Source organism: Pelecanus crispus, chromosome 4 (genome assembly GCF_030463565.1).
Source record: "Pelecanus crispus isolate bPelCri1 chromosome 4, bPelCri1.pri, whole genome shotgun sequence".
Lineage (NCBI taxonomy): Eukaryota > Metazoa > Chordata > Aves > Pelecaniformes > Pelecanidae > Pelecanus > Pelecanus crispus.
This window is the reverse complement of record NC_134646.1, coordinates 30147330-30167448: the sequence shown is the minus strand read 5'-3', so window position 1 is coordinate 30167448 and position 20119 is coordinate 30147330. Positions and strand designations below refer to the sequence as shown.

Here is a 20119-nt window from a genome sequence, read left to right as displayed (position 1 = left end):
CAAATATAGCTGAAACAATGTTTTTCATGCTGTTGGCCTATTTTAGATAATCCCTAGAAACATTGCTGTGTATAAGGTGCGACTGTGCTTTCAGACAGATGTATGCATATGTCTTCAAATTCCTCTTTCTCTCCAAAGCCGAAAAGTGATGGCTGAAAGTCTCACGATATTTATAGCTAGGGTTCATCAGTGGAATTATGTTTGCTTTCCTGTGGTATGAATATCTAGTCCCAAATTAGGAGAGCATTGTCCAGTGCTGCCCTTCTAGCAACCATCACCATGAAATGGTTAGGAATAATCATTTACTGATGTATGCAGTGAACTGATGAGACTTGAGGCTGTGGAGACAGTCTTGGAATTCCTCCGTGAACAGCCACTGAAACTCATGTCCCTCGGAGCTGCTCTTTTCTTATGACTGGCGTGGGTGTTGTCTCCATCATTAGTGTCGAACACCACTGTCATGCTGGACTCCATTCTGGACACAGTGTATAGGCTGCTTTGCCGGGTGGGATGAAACCTGGCTGCCTTGAGCTCTAGCTCATCATAGCTGGACACCTCAATGAAGGGGCACCAGCGGAAAGCTCGCTTGAAGCCAGCTCGGAACCTGGGAGGAAGGATGCTTGGTGAAAGCCTGTGCTTGCAAGAGCCAGCCACAGGCCTTCATCTGAAAACATATACTGTGCTGACAGGACACTGACTCTGCTAATTACCTTGCCCATAATCCTGTTTGTGGTGAAGTTAGTGGGAGTTTGCTTGACTAAAGTCTGAGTAGGGTAAAAAAGACAGTGGTAACAGCTCATTTCCGTTTCTGATTTTCTATATACTTTCCCTGCATTTTAACATTGGTATTTTCCTGATACTCAATTTCCCTTCCTTTGCCTGTGCTTAAATAAACAAACACCAGCTTTCGTAGCACAATCTTTGCAGAAATTGTTCTGATTTGACCTATGATGAAATCTGCATCTATATTTTCATCTTCTCTCAGCAAGAAACTTTGTAGCATTCTTTTCTCTAAAATAATCATCTCAGCTTCCAGATTCCAATATCCCTTCTGTTTCCCTCTCTAACAGAGATGCTTAAATGGGAATGATGTCATGACTAATAATTGTTTATATAAAATATTTGGAAAATAATTTGTAATAATTAAAGAAGATCCTAGAAAGTTAAACACAATGTTAACAATGTATAAACAGGAATTTTGAGGCTTTAGAGCTTTAGTGCTTGCAATATTCATACAGGGTTACTTTTATTTCAATTCAGAGGCAGAGATTTATTACAGAGATTATTACTTTTTGTGTGTGTGCATTTCCAGAATAGAAGTTAAATGTATTAGAAAAACAATTCACTGCATATTTACGTGTAACCTGAAAAAGAAGACCTTTTCACCTAGACCTAGAACTTATTAGCCTTTCTCGCTTGTCTTGCTTCTCTTGTTTTTGTTTCAACAATCAGCTGCATTGTTTATTGTGTATGTAAGCTTTTTGGAACAATGGTTCAGCTGCCACAGTGATGACTACAGATAAAAATTTAGATTAAGTTTTCAGTGAAAGTCAACTGATCTCACAGAAATAACTTACTTTCCTCCTCAATTTTTTAAGTTTGACACAGAGCTGTCACATGATGACAAATAAGCAGGTAGCTTGCTATTCAGCATTCCTCCATTTAGATGCAGTCCACATTATGAAAAATACAGAAAGAACTTCTGATGGAAATGGATTTAGTGAATGAAGCTGTAAAACCTTAACATCTTTGGACTGCATTATTTTTTGCCTCACCTTCTATCCTCTTTCTCATTCAGGGCATGGTTTTTCTTCATCTTGAAATAATGCTCTCTTTATCTAGATACATAAGTAATATCCTAATTAGCTGGGAAGATGAGACTGGAGATAGGTGGTGTAGCTCTGACTGATACCAGATCCAGCAGAGATAACAATACTGGATGAATTGATCTGACTCCCAGCTATATCTTCCTACTGCATGAAGAGGAAGCAGATGCTCAGGCTTCTTGATTTCAATATGGAGCTTAATTATAAGCAAACTTGCACCAATATTTCATTCTTGCATTAAATTCTGAACAAGGTGACCTTTAGTGTGTCTCAAAATCATGAAATTTTTGTTGATTTGTATACTTTAATCCAGATGTTTAATTTTGCAGTGTATAAATCTCAACATAAGCCATGTCAGACATACTAATTTTTTATGAAAAAAAGTCTTTTGTAATTCTGCCATAAGAAATTTTTGAAGAAAATGGCAATGTTTTAGGGGGATTAGGGTGGTAATTGAGAAAATATGCGGTTTGTCCTTGCCTTTGATTTTGCAGACACCGGACACCCAGTGAAATCTAGTTTCTGTTGAAATTAATGGGAAATTTGCCATTTGAGTTAGGATTTTGTTCTGGCATACTAAAACTTTACCTCTTCCTTGAACAGTTGTAAATGATCAAAAGGGGCAGAAGGCTGTATGAAATTGGGCATTACCTTGACATTTTAAAAGACTATGAATGTTAAGCATCATAAGCTATCCTCATCAAGGAGGCAGACCCCAGTGTTTTTACATTAATAAAACCAGCAGGATTTGGTCACTTCATTTCTGATTAGACTCCTTTTGACAGGTATTGCATGATCTTTACTGGGGTTTTATAAATATTTAACAAAGTTGGTATAAAGCTTGTCAGCAATTGAACTTAACACTGGCTGCTCTTTCAAAGGAGATTTAAAATAATATTTAAGATTACTTATTCATACTGACTGAGTTTGTGAACTAATTCGTTGTCCTTGGTGGTCTTTATCCAGCAATACTAGAAGAAATACTGAAAAATAGGATGGCCAGGATGATGTTTGTTTAGCTCCTGGTCCTACAAGCTGAAATGAAAAATGTGAGTTCATTCTGCAATCCAGTAGTCTCAAACTGCCAAAATATCTATAAAATCTCACCAAACTCAACAAGTGCGGTGCCTTTGAGATTCAGAGCATAATGTGTTGCTATCACACAGTACTGTAATTTAATATTGAATAATGAGAATATAAATATTTGCTTTATTAGCCTGTTACAGACCTTAGAGCTCAGTAGAAATCTAATGGTGAGGTATAAAATACACAGTAAATCACATTTTATATTATATCCTTCCAGCATTGTAAAATAAATTTGTGGCTACAATTAGTTAGTGAATGTACAGATTGCACTGTATATCACTGATGACTGTCATTGCTTCTTTATTTTAATGTTTTGCAAGCCAAAAAAAAATATTAAACTGCTATAGATGTTAAATTTTGCATTTGGAAATGGGAAAGATTGGTTTCTGAATACTGAATTTCACTCTGAAATTTTAAGTAGACCAAAGTATTTACTGGAAGTGTGCATTTGGGTTTTTTTTAGGATTCATTTGAAGTACAATCCTAAAGGAAGGGGTTTTTTTTGTTTGTTTTCTTTCCCATTAACTGAAAACTATTCAAGTGAAAATTCTTTCTCTTTTATCCCATTTAAACCATTTATATTCTCATTGAATTTATGCATAGCAACTGTTTCATAACCAGCTCTTACCTCTTATTAAGACAGCAGTAGATAATAGGATTGTACATTGTAGAGCTCATGGCAAGCCAAAAGCTGGCCAAATAGATTTGCTGAATATATTTCCACCGATTTAATTGTTGATAGATCCCAGTAACTATGAAGTAAATGTGGTAGGGCAGCCAGCAGATGGCAAATGTCAGCACAACCACAATCATCATTTTTACCACCTGAAAGAAGGAAGTAATAATGCTATTTTATAATATACATTAGCCTTTTTTGTTTGGACTAGCATTTCAACATCCTTTAATAGCTTTCTTGTATTTGATTACTAAAGTTAGTCAAAGAAAAAATGAATATGCCTTTATATAATTTTCCTTTTAACCTGACTTTCCTACATTTCTGTTTGTTTTCTTTTTTTCTTTTTGTTTTTTCCTCTTGGCTGGAGATCCTAAGGAAGATAACATGAAAATCTTCTCTAACTATTCCAAGAAATTTATTTGCTTACTTATATTTGGCTATCTAAAATATTACTTTTTTCTGTACACCTAATCATGGAATAAGGTTACAGGGTGTTTTATTTGGACACCTCATTTTGGCCTTTATTGACCGGGGTCTCTTTTTCTGTTGTGGTCTGCAAGTATATTCCTTTTCCCCAATTATTACATGTGATTTGAGTAAACACTAGGTTGTAGGAAATGAGCAACTGCAGTATCCTGTTTAATTTCAGAGGCTAACTATTTCCTTGGCTGGTGATCATTATTTGTTGTTTTCTGCAGGCATCGTAACATCTGTTAGCTTCCATAGTTTCCATTAAGCACAAATGAAGAGGAGCTCTGTTTTGTGCTTGAAACGCAAGAAGAAAAGTTGTGAGTCATGTAAAATTTTCACTCCTGTCTTTCCCTCTTCAGCTATGTTAAATACTAGCCCAGCTACCATTTTCAACAATTCAATGTGTCACATGTTTACGCAACAGATTTTCTTTTTGTAGGTAAAATGAAACCAGACATGATAGATCTGTGCTGGGAGGTCTCTTGTTCATTTGTACTGTGAATACTAAGGAATAATAGGGATTGGTTTCAACAGTTCCTTTCATTTCTCTGTACAAGATGCTGTTTCCTACTGTTTGTAGTTTTGCAATTTGCCATACCTACATGTTTTAGGTTGATATTTTTATAAAATTTCAGTTAATGTAATTAAATAATTTTACATATAAATGTCACAGCACTCTCCTTAAACTCATATTACATCTTCCTGTGGAAAACATGAAGCAATTTTTCATTTAGTATCTGGCACCAGTTTACAAGCTTTCCTGCTGTCTGGGACTGTACTGTACTAACATTTTGCTTATGAGAATGCTTATTATAATGGATACATATACCGATCATCACTTAAAGATACAAGAGGGGCACCTGTCTGCACATACAACAAAATTAATATTTGGTTATTCTAAAGCATTTTTCATCAGTTAACTGTAAATCATTGCAGAAGGAAGATCAGTATCAAAAGGGAAGGCAACACACCAAAACATATCACTTTCACCTTTGATGAGTGTACGTTAGTATGTCTCTACCTAGGCACGTGTAGATGTATATGGTACTGTATATCAGATGTTTTATGGGGGAGGGAAGAGGTTGTGACTGTATGCGAATAGACATTTCTGGAATAAATTACATATCTGAAATGATGCCATAAAAATATATTGTCAAATCACAGTCTATCATTAAATCTTTTCTACTCCTTTGGACATAACTTCCACTATTCTGCTGGGGATTTACACCTGTGCCTTGCACACATTGTGCAGGTAGAAGACTTAACTCCATAGTTTTACCACATTACTTAAGCTCTCTGTCCACTGATTTACAGGTGCACTCTGCTTGTTGCTCTGTTTTTATACCTGCCAGGAATGATAAGTATTACTTCAACACCATTCAGGATTTCTGTAATTTCAGAACACTTGAGAGTCTAATTACTTGCCTAGATATTTAATTAACAATTCTTGCAGTACCAGCTGTGCATGTGAAATTATTCCTAGAATTATTTATCACTGGAATATCAGAGGTACTAAATGGAAGGGTTTGAGGCCTGATTTTCGCCTCCAGATTTTCAAAGTGTAATCAGGCAAATCCATATTTATACTGAACATTTCATCTGTACAGTGCTTAAGAACTGAAACAGTGGAGCTTTCCGGCAATAAATGTAGTTTAATCTGGTTGAACACTGTGCCACTCATGCCCCAGAGCTGCTAGAAATCACAGTAAGAATGCACGTTGCCCATTTGGCATACTAAATTGTGTTAACAACATTTTCAAAAGAAAGTTGTTTGTCTTTTCTGACATCCAAATTCTTATTGGCCAGTTTTCTGTGTTATATCGAAAGGCAAGGTAAGCAGTGCTTCAAGAGTCTACTTAAAGGTCCCCTAAAGCTAATAAATATTCACAGCCTGTACAAATAATAGTTTTTTGATTTCAATTGCTGCATTCAAAAATTAACACAAAATGAATTAAGTTTTGGTTTAACCCAAATGTAATATTTCAGGTTTTCTTCAGGGAAACAGAAATCCCAAAATAACTATTTACATTATGACCCAAAGAAAATCCTCAATTAAAAACTTTTTGTCACAATTTCAGGCAATTTGATTCTTATTTTAAACCTTTAAACTTTTTTCTTTTAAATGAAAAATGCCAAATCACCCCCAGAAAATAACATCTTTTCCTGCAAGGTTATTGTTTTGTTTAAAATGAAAGACTCATTTTTAAAAACAGTGATCTCAGCATAAAATTTTCTTCTTGCTGTTTCTGTCTGGAAATCCATGCTTAAATATTAAGTCATCATCACCATGAAGGCAGAAATTTCTGAAGCAAATAGTTAAAATAGACAAGCAAAAGATTATTTTAGATGGCTGTTAGTGTTTTGATTTAATTTGTGAAGTAACAAGTCACTGGAATGACAGACAGTGAAGCACACTACGTTCTTAATCATTCAGGTTTGCAGCTGTTTTTCATAAATAGCAAAAATTACCTAAAAATTTAAAGTATCATTTTCCTCTCAGATAAGGCTCTATCAGTCCGAGTTTCACTAAGTGAATAGTAATACATTGATATATGTATGTTTAGGGGGAGACATGCGTTCCTTATTAATGTGTAAAGTATTTTTTCCTGGAACAAAAAAGTGCTAATTTTTCCAGCAAAAAGGGACGTTTAAGAAAAGTCAAGGTTGAGTTGTCATTTTTTTGAGTATTTATATAGTACAATGCACTGACATATTACCTAAGGAGAAGACAAGTGAGATGTTGCAAGTCTGTGTGGCATAAAATTGTTTGAAACACAGGGCAGTCACAGTTGAATTTGAAGTCAACCACGGAAGCTATAAGAGGAATCAAAAAGCACTATTCTGTCGTCATCAGCTAAGAATGAGTATGTGTTGGCAAAAATGGAGAAAAAGAAGAATAAGAAGCAGCTGAAAAGGAGGGAGATTATTCCAAATTTCCTTTCCTCTTTCAGAGACAGGCATGCACAGTGTGCAAGGCCATACCTTACAGTTTATGGCTGTGGTTCTTGTCCATCCCCTTGGTCTTTCCAGTGTCAAGTTTCATTTCTTGATGGTATCAATAACTATGAACAGAAACTACCTTCAAGGTCTATAAACTCGGGGCACCTTGATTTTACTTGGTATAAATCCTGATGAATGAGTGCCAGTAAACTGTTAAGCTTAATTAGGGCACAGGCAAAATAAGTGAAACAGGCCAAGTATGAATTTGCCACAAAAGCCTGATTGTATCTTCTCAGTACACTGCGATGTTTCACTAAAAAATCTCCAATGATACTGCAGGTTCAACTGCAGGGTATAAAAGAGAGCACCAATGGTTTTTTCTTTGTTTGGAGTACTTGGACCTGTGGCTCTGACAATACAAAGTTTGTTTATTTTGTTTCTTTTTAATATGCTGGGTTTGCTTTTTTTTTTTTTTTGAGATACTACCAGTTTTCAATTGCTTTCTTCTCTGTTCTGTGTTGCACAGAATTCATTAATAAGGGTTTGCTCTTGTGCACTAGGAAGCATTTCTGAAGCAAGCAATCCAGAAAATGACTAAATTCAGTTGTGCTTAATGTCTAACTGTTCTTGCCACCACTTCACCATGGAGCTTTCCAAAAATGTGTGATTGCAGTGAACATCACCAACCTGTGTCCCAGTGGCACTGTTTTCCCCTGGTGTTCTGTTCAATCTCCCTTTGTGTATTGTGGGCAGCATGGCAGGAGGAAAGTTTTTTTTTATTTTTCCTATTCCAGGACTTTTGTTAAAATGAGTTCTACTGAGTCTCTCAGTTGTGTAACTTTTAGGCAAGTCTTGAGGCTAGATTTGGAATATGATGGAAAATCCAAAGTATTTTATTTTTTTGATTTTCATCAACATATTCTGCTGATTTTGATGTACTTCTGCCTATGTCTAAGAAAAACTTTGTCTATATAAAAAGTTAATTTACGTGCTTCGTATTCTTGCCCGCTCCTTTAAATTCTTCCTTTCTGAGTAAGAAGCCATCTTTCATTAATGAATGATACGTAATCAGCATCCTGGCTTGTATCAGGAATAGTGTGGCCAGCAGGAGCAGGGAAGTGATCGTCCCCCTGTACTCGGCACTGGTGAGGCTGCACCTTGAATACTGTGTTCAGTTTTGGGCCCCTCAATACAAGAAAGACATTGAGGTGCTGGAGCATTTTCAGAGAAGGGCAACGAAGCTGGTGAAGGGTCTGGAGCACAGGCCTTATGAGGAGCGGCTGAGGGAACTGGGGTTGTTTAGCCTGGAGAAGAGGAGGCTGAGGGGAGATCTGATTGCTCTCTACAACTCCCTGAAAGGAGGTTGTAGTGAGGCGGGTGTTGGTCTCTTCTCCCAAGTAGCTAGTGACAGGACAAGAGGGAACGGGCTCAAGCTGCACCAGAGGAGGTTTAGATTGGATATTAGGAAAAAGTTCTTCACGGAAAGAGTAGTCAAGCATTGGAACAGGCTGCCCAGAGAGGTGGTGGAGTCCCCATCCCTGGAAGTGTTCAAAAGATGGGTAGACGTGGCACTCTGGGACATGGTTTAGTGGGCATGGTGGTGTTGGATTGATGTTTGGACTGATGAACTTAGAGGTCCTTTCCATCCTTAATGATTCCTAGTTTTTACTTTCATTAAAAAATAATCCAGCCACCAAGCCAGGAAACATGAAATTATTACTCTACCCTTAACTGGTTTAGTGGTGGACTTGGTATTGTTAGGTTAGTGGTTGGACTGGATGATCTTAAAGGTCTTCTCCAACCTAAATGATTCTATGATTCTATGAAAAATGTATTTAAAAGAACAAACCAGATATAAGTTCATTGGAATTGGAGTTTGCACGTTTGCTTTTGTTGTGAAACATCTGAAGCAGTAAAAGTGAAAAGGAGCTCACAGATTCTGCTACGCTCACAAAGAGCAGCAAATAAGTTTGTATTTCTTTTCCTGTTTTTATTTTGCATGAAAAATAGCTAGAAAAATGAGTCTGATTTAGATGTAACATTAAGAACAGATCTTGAAATAATAGGAATAAAATATACTTTTATGAGAGACTCAGTTGATGCTGGGGGGCTATAGCAATTCACATTGCAAGGCATTGATTTGCCATCAATACCTAAGACTTAGGCCAGGGAATAATTTCCTTTTCAGTTTGCTCTGCAGCTCCTTATTGCCTTTCTAAGTCATCTTTGATATTGCTGCTTCCACAAGGTCAGGAATTTGGCTTCTGATTTCATGTGCACCAATATCCCACACTACAATTCATTAGTTTCAGAACTTTTACTCCCAGGTGTTATGCAGATACTTTATGCAGAGCAAATACTTTAAGAACCCATACAGTGTAAGAATGTCTTGGTTTACCCACTCATGGATATTATTTGTCCATGTGAATACAACTTAAACACACTTCACAGATAATCTCTGGGAGTCACAATGTGTTTCCCTTTCTGCTCTGTGCTCTTTTGGAAGAAGTGAAATACCAAACTAACATTGCACAAAGTATTTCTCCCAACGTGTCAGGATGCAATCAGTAAATCCATTTCCCAGTCCTGGGGACATACATGGCACTTGTGCACTAAGCACCAGAGAGGAGGGAACACCATTATGTCTTTTGCTTCTCCTCAATGCTTAGTTAAACTGTCTATCTTTTGCAAGAAAATTAGGATTCAAAGGTGGCATTGGTACAGAGATAGGACTGTTTTCTGAGATACTAAATGCTGTGGGTTTTCATATAATTTTGCCAAGCTCAAGGCTTGGAATTCTTTCAGTCAGGTAAGGTACTTGTCAATTCCAGTGCTTTACAAATTATTTTGTTCTTCTGACTTATACTTCCCATCCATTTTTTCTCAGTTGCTTGAAATAAACTACTTTTTGTTTCGCTTTGCATAATCCCTTGCTGCAGACAGAATTCACAATCACTTTATTTAAGCTCTAAAGTTGAAAAAGATATTCTGCTCTAGTATGAAGTGACTTTGAATCATATTGCTGCTATAATGTGCCCTCCCCGCCCACCCCCCCCCAAAGAAAAAAAAAGGAATTTGGACATTTTTCATGATCAGTCTTAGCTCTGCAATTTAATATGGTACTTTTCTAATGTTGCATGGAAAACAGCTTTGACAGTGGCTTTAAGATTCTCTCAACATGCCAAGAAATATCTATTCCACTGAAGAAAAGGGGTAAATCTTCTGCTCAGGCTTTTTTCCTTGACAAGACATGATTTTACATACATCTGATTGGGGGCAGGGAAGAAAAGTTGCCACAAGTCTTACATTTTCTAAAAGAGATGTCTTAATTTATCACAAGAGATTGTTAGATATTAGACAATAGGCTAATGTCTGCTGCTCAAACTAAGAGTTTTTTCTTTAGCCTAGAAGACAAGTAAAGGTAGGTGGCCTTGTATCATTGCCTTAGTCTTCAGCATGGAGTAGCATAAGAAGTTTATGTTCTTTAGAAAATGACTCTGAGTGGCCGTTGTAGGATTGGCATTACTGGATATCGTTTTCCACCTGAAATCTAGTGCTGAAAAAAAGTGAAAAAGCTGATCTAGTGCTTTTGTACTTAAAATTCACACCATCACTTATTTTACAATAGTTTCCTTCTGTAGATATGACTTGGAATGAGTGGTGGGGCACACTTCATTTCCACACTTCCAAGCAGAGATGAGATTTGGTGTGGGGGAAACAAAATAATCATAACTTCTTTTGTTTTCCCAATAGGAGTAGGTGGTTCTTAAGTCTAATTTCTGACACAATTCTGAAGATGTTCCGGGACCTTTAATCCTCATTGAAGGCTGTCCCAGAACGTTGCCAATATTTTAAGACTCACTTGAATTTTCCATGTAAGACTTCAGAAGAATTGGCACATGTGAATTTTCTCTTGAAAACTAGACCTTATATTGAACAGTGCAGTAAACAAATAAGGCTATGCTGAATTATGCCAATGAATTATGCAAAAGTATCCCTAAATGTGGTCTGCTTTATGTGGGCTCCTATCAATGGAAGCTGCCCTCTTGAACCTAATATGAGATCGGTACCTTTGGTTATCCTCAAAACAGGAGCACAGGCTCTTATTTCATATGGAAAGGCTACAGTCTTTTGGGTTGTTTTATTTTCAGCTTATTCACTTAGGGGAATTAAATAAGTGATTTATAGAATTAGAAACCATTTTAATGTTTACCATATTTCTCTATAATTTTGGCAGAAGAACATGATGGGAAAGAATGCAGATTACTTAATATATGGTTTGAAAAACTTCTTTCTTCTCTTTTCTGTTGATAGGAATAAAATTGTATTGCCTGAAGATGAAATGGATTATTCCTGGACAGTACTTGTTTAAAATGCATAGCAAAATTCTGTTCAGAAAAAGAACAGTTAGAGCTATTCTTTTATTGCCATCATAATTACGCATTTGCAATGGTAGTAACATCTTTCCTTTCAAAGTTCAAGGCAAAGGTGTTTATTACCACCTAAGAAAAGCCAGACAAACAAAACATGTCCCCCAGTCCTATTTTAATTTAAAATGAGTTGAGAGGAAACTGCTAATGTCAGTGATGCCTGAGGCATATTTTGCATTTGATGCACTTAGTTTATTTTTGTTATTCCACAAATGACTGTACAAGGTTATGAATTTATTAGGAGAAGTAGACTTGTAACTCACATACAGAACATTTTGGAAATGTTTGGTCAGTAAAAAGATGGTATATGCTCTGGTCAATTATTCTTGCTAAAAAGTATCAGGAGTGTCATTCTGCTGACAGCATCTGCTATTTCTGCTTTTGTATGGACATTTTAGCATTGCTTCAAGTATTAATGTATCCACACTACTTGGCCATAATGGTCAGCACAGTGATCATTGCTGCACTGGTTTGCCGCTCCTGTGGAATGAGGTACAAGCTGACCCATGCCAGGGTGGCTGAAACTGTTTCCTAGGAAACCTGCTCCAAAGCCTGTAGAAATCAAAGAAACTCTTTCTATCCACCCCAGAAAATGAGTAATAACATAAAGGTGCTTTGAATAGGTTGTTTACAATGTTGCAGTGTAGAAACCTCTAAAGTGTGAAGTACTTGAGTTAAAGGATTAAATTTGTTAGGTGAAGGTATCAATAGACATAGCACAGACACCCCTCTGTGTGTAGGTGATAATTTTCACCTGTTTCTAAAAAGCCAATTTGGAATATTGTAGGTTCTCTGCAGTTCAGCTGCTGCAACCATTTGTGCTGTCTCTGGGCTGTTTCATCTGGTTTCCTCTTTATAAGTTTATGCTGTAGCAGAGGTTTAGTGAGGTCTCTCATGCTAAGTCTTAAGGAAGTAGTCACATAGCCTTCTGCTTTAACTCAGAAAAAGACATGCTGAAATTATGTTTTGTTTTTACATGAATAGCAACATGTAGTGAATGTAAAAGTGTGTAAGTGCAGTACTAGAACTGCAGTTTTTGCTCTGCTGAATATAAAGTTCTTGGCACTGCAGTCCTCCAAAATGACTGATCTGTGTCAGGTTTCCTGGACTTTTCACCACACAGGTGCTGGGCACCATTCCAGAAAGTTCAACAGACTCAAAACTCATGCAAAAATTAATTTGTTCACAGCTTCTCTACAGGGACTCAATAAGGAATGGGCTTCTTATTAGCTCTCTCTTATCTGTGTGTGTATATATATATACACACATACACACACAGAGGACTATACCTGGGGTCACAATTTAATATATGTAATCAGATAACTTTGCAGATTACATGAGACACATTCAGAAACAACAAAAGACCTGCTGAGGTTTTCAAGATTTGTTTGTATGCTGGTGAAAGTATTTGCTTAGAACTTAAAGAACGTACTTTGTCCTGAACATGGGATATTAAGGTTATCTGTCTGGAGGGTCAGGTCCCAAACTTGAACCGTGGGGAGAACTACACAGAGGAAATGAAGGCTGTCTTAAAAAAACACAGCTCCATAGTTTTAAACATGGAGATCATAATCTCCCTGCTTAAAATTTAAATTTTGTAAAAGCGACAGATTTGGTTTTCATTTGTTTTTCCAGCAGGTATCTTGGTCTTATTGCTAAGGAATGCGTATAGTTCAATTCAGCAGTGCATTTAAAAACATGCTGAGTTCACTAACATTGGAGTGGTTTGTTGGAATTTTTGGTCTTAGTCCAGTGTTATTTCCATTCTTAAGAATAAGAGACATTACTAAACAGAAATTTTTGCCCTAGCACTGTGACTAGACTTAATATTTCACATGAATTTTCTGCCACAAGTGATCAGAAATATGGAAACACAGAGGAGAAGCATCACAGAAATTCTAAGTGCACAATCCTGAACCTACTCACTGACCATGCAGAACCAGTCTGTTAACTCTGCCCCTGACCTGGAGTTGTTGTCAGCTGTTCTATAAGAAAGTTTTAACCAGAAAACTTGCATCAGTATGTCAGTAAATTCTTACACGGTGCAAGGTGTATCCACAGTATAAAGCCATTTTTAGAATTTACTGTTCCTTTACTCCTCTGTGGTTGCTGCTTGAAGCACGGACGATGAGTATGGAGTGATGTGTTCACAGTCCATAGCTGAGTTTTAGGAAAACTTTAGACAATAAATGGAAGCTGGTACTGTTGCTGGGTGTGCTGCAGCTATTTGGTAAAGCAGGGCAGTTTCCAGTAATTTTGTTATATTTCACTGTTTTATTGCTGTTCAGAAAATGAGCAGGAGGTCTGACTTTATTTTTACCTCAATAGCAAAACTTGTTCAAAATGTGGGCAAATTATTAAAAAGAGAAAAAAATCCCTGGGGAAAAAAAAAAAAAGTCCTGAAAAGGAAAAAGGGTGAACCCTGTTTTTCCACAGTTCTAAGCCAATAAAATAGCTCTGTAAAAAATCGTTTGGTTTTAACATGCAATGAAAATAATTCCCCAGTACCTCATGTCCCAGTCTTTCCCTCGGCATCTGCTAAGCATGTGAAGAGTGAGATTATAAAATGAAAATTATGATATACAACATTAAGAATTACTTTGCTTATTCCCTACATTTTTAGTCAGTATTCAGTCCATATACTCGGTAATGGAAAGGGTTTAACAGAACTTTTTAAAACTTAAAAAAAAAATGTTTTCTCAGACTATTGGTTATGTGTTCTCATATGGCTGAAAAAAAGCCTCTCTGTGTGTATGTATTTAGGGAGGGGGTCATGTGTTGCCATTAATGTGTTGATTGTGCAAGAATTTAAGAACCTAATTAACGGTAAATAAAAATGCCCAGATCAGGTTTTCCTGTCAATACTCTGTTTGTATTCTTGCTGAGATTTTTAATAGCTGTGGGGATGTATTACTGATCAAAATAGGAAAAGATATTTTCTTCTGCTAGTATTTTCACCAGACAGATATTCATACAATATTCTGGCCCTTATTACCCTTTAGAAGCTTTTGTTAAGCTTATGAGAAAATAAGGTAAAAAAATCCCTATTCTGCAAGCTTTGAAATGTAAGAGCAATTACTTGCAAGTAGTGACTTTTACTGCTGTGTTAATAGCAATCCGGTGAGTCTGGCAGGGTATCTGTCTTTATGGGTATGGGACACCTGCTCAAAATGTTAGTGGAACACTAACGTTTCCAGGCGGTCCAGCAATCTACTTCATGACCAGTGCTGGCTCACCCATGCAGAGCCATAGAGAAGAACAACAGAGAATTACCACTGGTGCTTCATAGGAAGCATGCCAAGAAGCGTGCTACATCCCCTTGTGTAACTTCATCTATGGTGTTACAAAACCAGTTTTAGGCACGTGTAACAGTTTGTGAAGTCAGGCTCTGGCTTTATTAGGATTGGTTTGTGTTTACCATGTTAACAAGTATATTTCATACTTCCTATAAATTGTCAGAGCTAAGGATATCATAGTAAGAGGTGCCCTGAAGCAGAATCAGAGGAAACGTATTTTCATTATTAATTTTTGCAAGTAACTTTCACCTGTTGCATTTCACTACTGAGCATGATTTCGGAAACGCTTTCCACTGGAAAGCTAGTGGAGAGAAACATTTTTTATTAGAAAGTATTTAATACTAACCTCCCTGCAAAGCAGGATATACGCTGTAAGTGTCAGTCTTGAGATCAGCCTCATTTAATGTATTTACTGAGGAGTTTAGTACAGAAGAATAAGAGTGTGCCAAATAAGTTTGGTGAAAACACACTTTTGTGCTGCTACAGAGGCATAGCAGAGGAAGAACTTGGATGTTGAAGAACTGTGGGAGCAGAAATGCAACTTCAAAGTGCTAATCATATACTTAGTGTGGTACCTGTAGTGATTGTGTCTCTAAGTTGGGTCATGGTAGTGACAGATATCACAGAGCAGATAGAAACTGCTGGATTGGTACTGTGCTAGTTTTGGGGATTGTTTTACACTGTTCTTCCATAGGTAGGATTACACTCAGAAAAATTCTGGGATTTGCTGAATTAATAAATATAATTTTCTATAAAACTAATAGACTAATAACTAAAGACTAATAAAATTTTCTGCTATGAATTGTGGAATGAACTGTTGTGAATAAATGAGGAGACAGATGTATTGATTCATTACAGCATGACCAGATCATCAGTTTAATGAAAGGAATAAATGAGATACTAGGATGTTCCAGATGAGGCATTTTTAGCAGAGACAGGAAAGTGTTACTACCACTGTGCGGGACCATGGTGGGACTTCATTGCTGGCATTCCTTGTCTGATTTTGGTCACTTGTTGCATACAGATGATGTTATAGAAAAGAAGACCAGAAGCACTTGTTTCATTTATGTAATGAATGTAAATAAAGGCTGAGAGAGGATATGGCTATAAAAACATCTGTAGGGATGGCACCAGTGAGGGATAATAAGTAATTAAGTAAGCCAACAGAAAATAGTGGCATAAATAGAGCTGTCCATAAATAATTTTAGCCTGGAAAATGGAACTCTAGGAGTGGTGAGAGTTTTAGAACACTTTCCATTAGATGTAGTGATCCAGAAGTCAAAATGGTTTTCAGATGGAGATTTAAGATGATATCAGAGGAATTCTGTTGGGGTTGCCTGTGATGACAGGTCTTGGGCCCTGAGGCTGGTTCCTGTCCTGTTTTCATTTAACACTTTAATACTGAAAGAGACAAAGTGACACTTAAAGAATAAGTGGAGAAAGTTCTGGACACAGTTCAACATCTTCCAGTGTCTGGCAAACAAGGGACGAGTTTGCTTTTGGAGGAGCCTTTAAAAGCTCCTGAGAATTCCTTCTTCCTTCTTCCTGGGTTGTTTTTTCTTTACTTTAAGCAAGAAATGTGACAATGTCAAACACAACCACAGATAAATCTGATGTTTAAAACTTGCCATGTCTCATTGATATGAAAACCTTCAAACAGACTTAATTTCTAGAGTCTTTTCACAAAGTCTAAGATATATGATTATGTGAGTCTAACCTCAGAGGACACTGACTTAAAAGTATGAAATCATAAAGTTAGACCAGTTTTATGATAGGTAAAACAAAGAGACATTCAGAGAAAATCACTTCATAAACTTTTAGTTCAGTTCTTTGTATTTCATGTAGAGGAAAGACATTGTACGAGCGTAACAAGCTGCCACTTTGGGTGGTATTTTTGTCACACCTTCAGCTGCCTAAGGAATAAACAAGTGGATATTTCTGTGTAAGGACTGGAATCATTGAAAAGCATCTCTGGTTTTTTTCGGTTGTTGACTGACAATGAAGCAGTGGAATGTACAGAACTGGTGCTAGCTGGGGTAAATTGTCCTTCAACCTCATATTACTTAGTCTTTTTGCTTTTTGAATGTGCTGAGCAATGCTTGCTAAATTTATGAATGCCTACACTGAAGTACAGCTGTGATTTTCCACCATGATAAAGCTTTGCCCTACAAGGCACTCACAATGCATCAGCATTTTGGATAAATGATAATTTAACTGTAGCTGTATGAAATTTCAGATAGTCAAGTAATATAGCCATCCACACAATATAAGCCATAGAGCTATGTCTGTTAGATCAGTGAGAGCACCTGTTCTTAAAAGAGGGGTTAATTCTCCAGCTTCCTTTTCTCTGTTGTTTCTGTTCTAGCATACCTCTATCTTTTTTTCTCCATTTTATTTTCATTGTCAATCTCTGCAAAGTCAAAGAATAGACCCATTTACAGAAGAGGATTAGAATCGTTTAGGTTGGAGAAGACCTTTAAGATCATCCAGTCCAACCACTAACCTAACAATACCAAGTCCACCACTAAACCAGTTAAGGGTAGAGTAATAATTTCATGTTTCCTGGCTTGGTGGCTGGATTATTTTTTAATGAAAGTAAAAACTAGGAATCATTAAGGATGGAAAGGACCTCTAAGTTCATCAGTCCAAACATCAATCCAACACCACCATGCCCACTAAACCATGTCCCAGAGTGCCACGTCTACCCATCTTTTGAACACTTCCAGGGATGGGGACTCCACCACCTCTCTGGGCAGCCTGTTCCAATGCTTGACTACTCTTTCCGTGAAGAACTTTTTCCTAATATCCAATCTAAACCTCCTCTGGTGCAGCTTGAGCCCATTCCCTCTTGTCCTGTCACTAGCTACTTGGGAGAAGAGACCAACACCCGCCTCACTACAACCTCCTTTCAGGTAGTTGTAGAGAGCGATCAGATCTCCCCTCAGCCTCCTCTTCTCCAGGCTAAACAACCCCAGTTCCCTCAGCCGCTCCTCATAAGGCCTGTGCTCCAGACCCTTCACCAGCTTTGTTGCCCTTCTCTGAAAATGCTCCAGCACCTCAATGTCTTTCTTGTATTGAGGGGCCCAAAACTGGACACAGTATTCAAGGTGCAGCCTCACCAGTGCCGAGTACAGGGGGACGATCACTTCCCTGCTCCTGCTGGCCACACTATTCCTGATACAAGCCAGGATGCTGTTGGCCTTCTTGGCCACCTGGGCACACTGCTGGCTCATGTTCAGCTGGCTGTCTACCAACACCCCCAGGTCCTTTTCCGCCAGGCAGCTTTCCAGCCACTCTTCCCCAAGCCTGTAGTGTTGCATGATTACTGATGGACCAAAAAATTACACAGGCACCTATTTTGGCAGGAGTTATATATTATTCATAACAAATTGAATTTATTACCCCACAATAGAATGGGTAGGTTGTTTCACTTATCACTCTCAGAAATGCAAAATCAACCAAAGGGAAGGGGTACCTTCCGGCAGGGAGGGAAGCACGCGTGCCCCTTTGTGTATGTTTGCACAGTTCTGGAGTGGGCACCTTCTCAGTATGTAAGAAAAGTGCGCCTACATCACCGTGGCAGTCATTTCTGTCCATGAAGCACAAGCACAAATGAATCTACAGGGTGGAAATATTCATGCCCCATGAATAAATAAGTGATGGGAAAGGGATGATGGCAATATAAGTCTTTTCCACAGTCTGCTGTTACATGGCCGATTTGGGGGAGCTGTAACCCAGATGCGTTCCCCCTGTATCTGTGTGCTCCAGGATTTGGGTCTCTCTGCATACATAACATGGGGAAGTAAACATTTAGACATATGTGCAGCCTTGGTAGACCATTACCTGAATAAAGGCCAAAAAATTCTGTGGTCAGTACTGTCTGACTTTTAAAAAACATTCACAGGTGATGATTCAGTATAGACTAGGGTGTGACCTGTGAAGATTTGGCTATCCCTTGAAGTCTGTAGTACAAAGATATGTAGAGTAGTTGATTGCAGCTGGTGTTTTTAATGGAATTTAGGATAATCAAGTTATATTGACTTTCTGTTATATTGAACTGTTTGACTCCCTTATGCCATTTTGAAAATGGAATATAACATGTAAGTTATTGGAGATTGGAATGCTGGTCCTCATGCTGGGAAAAGCTAGGAGAGGACGGATTGCTTAAATAACTGGGAAGATATTAAACTTACCGTGTCTTTCTGCAGTCCCCTGGGATAGCAATTATTTTCCAACCTTGAAGAAACCTGAACAAATGTCTAGGGTAAAAGTGGAGTTTCAGGATGGTGTTGGCAGGAAATAGGAAGTTGCATGCAAGACAAATCCTTGGACTCAGAGTGTCAAAACATTTTGTTTCTTATGGCTGGATGCAAACTTTCACATGAGGTTTTATGAATGGGGCAGTATCTAACTAGTCTGTCTGTCTAGACTTAGTGGTTTCTTGTTAACAATAAGGATCTTTGTTTTCAGATTTACTTACCATGTGACATGTGAGTTCATAGTGTAATATTCTCATCATCTATATTTGATGAATAAGCTTTTTATTATGAGTATGGTCTTGTTTTTCCAAATCTGTGTCAGCCTTTGTGGGTGCTCATAATTAATTCAGTGTTCCATGAATTTGATGCTACACTGTAAAGTTTTGGGCTTTGACTCTCTTGCCGCCTTTTTTTTTTTTTTTAACTTAACAAAATCTGCCCCTTAATAAACTAATCCGTAGTGAAACAATTCAGCTTCTTTCTTTCATCCTGACCTGGTCACCTACCATTTAATGCCAGCAAAAGTGTCATTATTTCTAACTAGTGCTTTTCTTATTTTGTGCAATGTAGTATAAAATGTATGATGACTTCATGTCATGTATTCATATGTAGTAAAAAAAAAAAAAGGAAGATCTGCCTTTTTAGTTGCACTGAAAGTCAGTAAGAACTCAGGAATAACATGCTGAACTGTATTTTTGTAGCTGTACTGCTATGTAAAAAAGGAACATAAGGACATAGGACAATTCCTCCTGGCTCAGACAGTTGTCCATCCATCCTACTATTCTGTCTCTGACAGTGGCAGTAGGAGGTGCTGTTTAGGGAGATCCCATGAACCTAGCCATTTTCCATCTTCTATTTTCCTAATACTGCCCCAGCATCCAAAATTTTATTAGAGAGCGGTGCATCCCTGTTTCATTCTTTCAGTATCTATTTATGAATTTATTGCCTGTTAATTTGTCTAATGCCTTTCTGAAACTTCTGAGATCATAGCATCTGGCAGGAGAGTCTCAGAAGCTCTTTCCCAACTCTTAAATTACCCTTTCTTAAAGTACTCTCTCTTCTACCTGCTTTAAACTGCTCTCCTATTAGTTCTTGTATTTCAGGACTTGGGACCAACAGTTCTTCCGTCACTTTA

At 37.6% G+C, this 20119-nt stretch overlaps 1 protein-coding gene across 1 annotated transcript in view; it reads right to left on the bottom strand.

Moving 5' to 3' along the window:
* Positions 1–288: 288 nt before the first annotated feature.
* Positions 289–20119, bottom strand: part of TACR3 (tachykinin receptor 3) — a 43796-nt gene continuing 23965 nt past the window's right edge. The window contains exons 4-5 of the mRNA XM_075709489.1: positions 3541–3737; positions 289–604 (exon numbers count right to left, since the gene is read on the bottom strand). Of these exons, the coding sequence (XP_075565604.1) occupies positions 289–604; positions 3541–3737 (513 nt within the window). The remainder of the gene's footprint in view (positions 605–3540; positions 3738–20119) is intronic.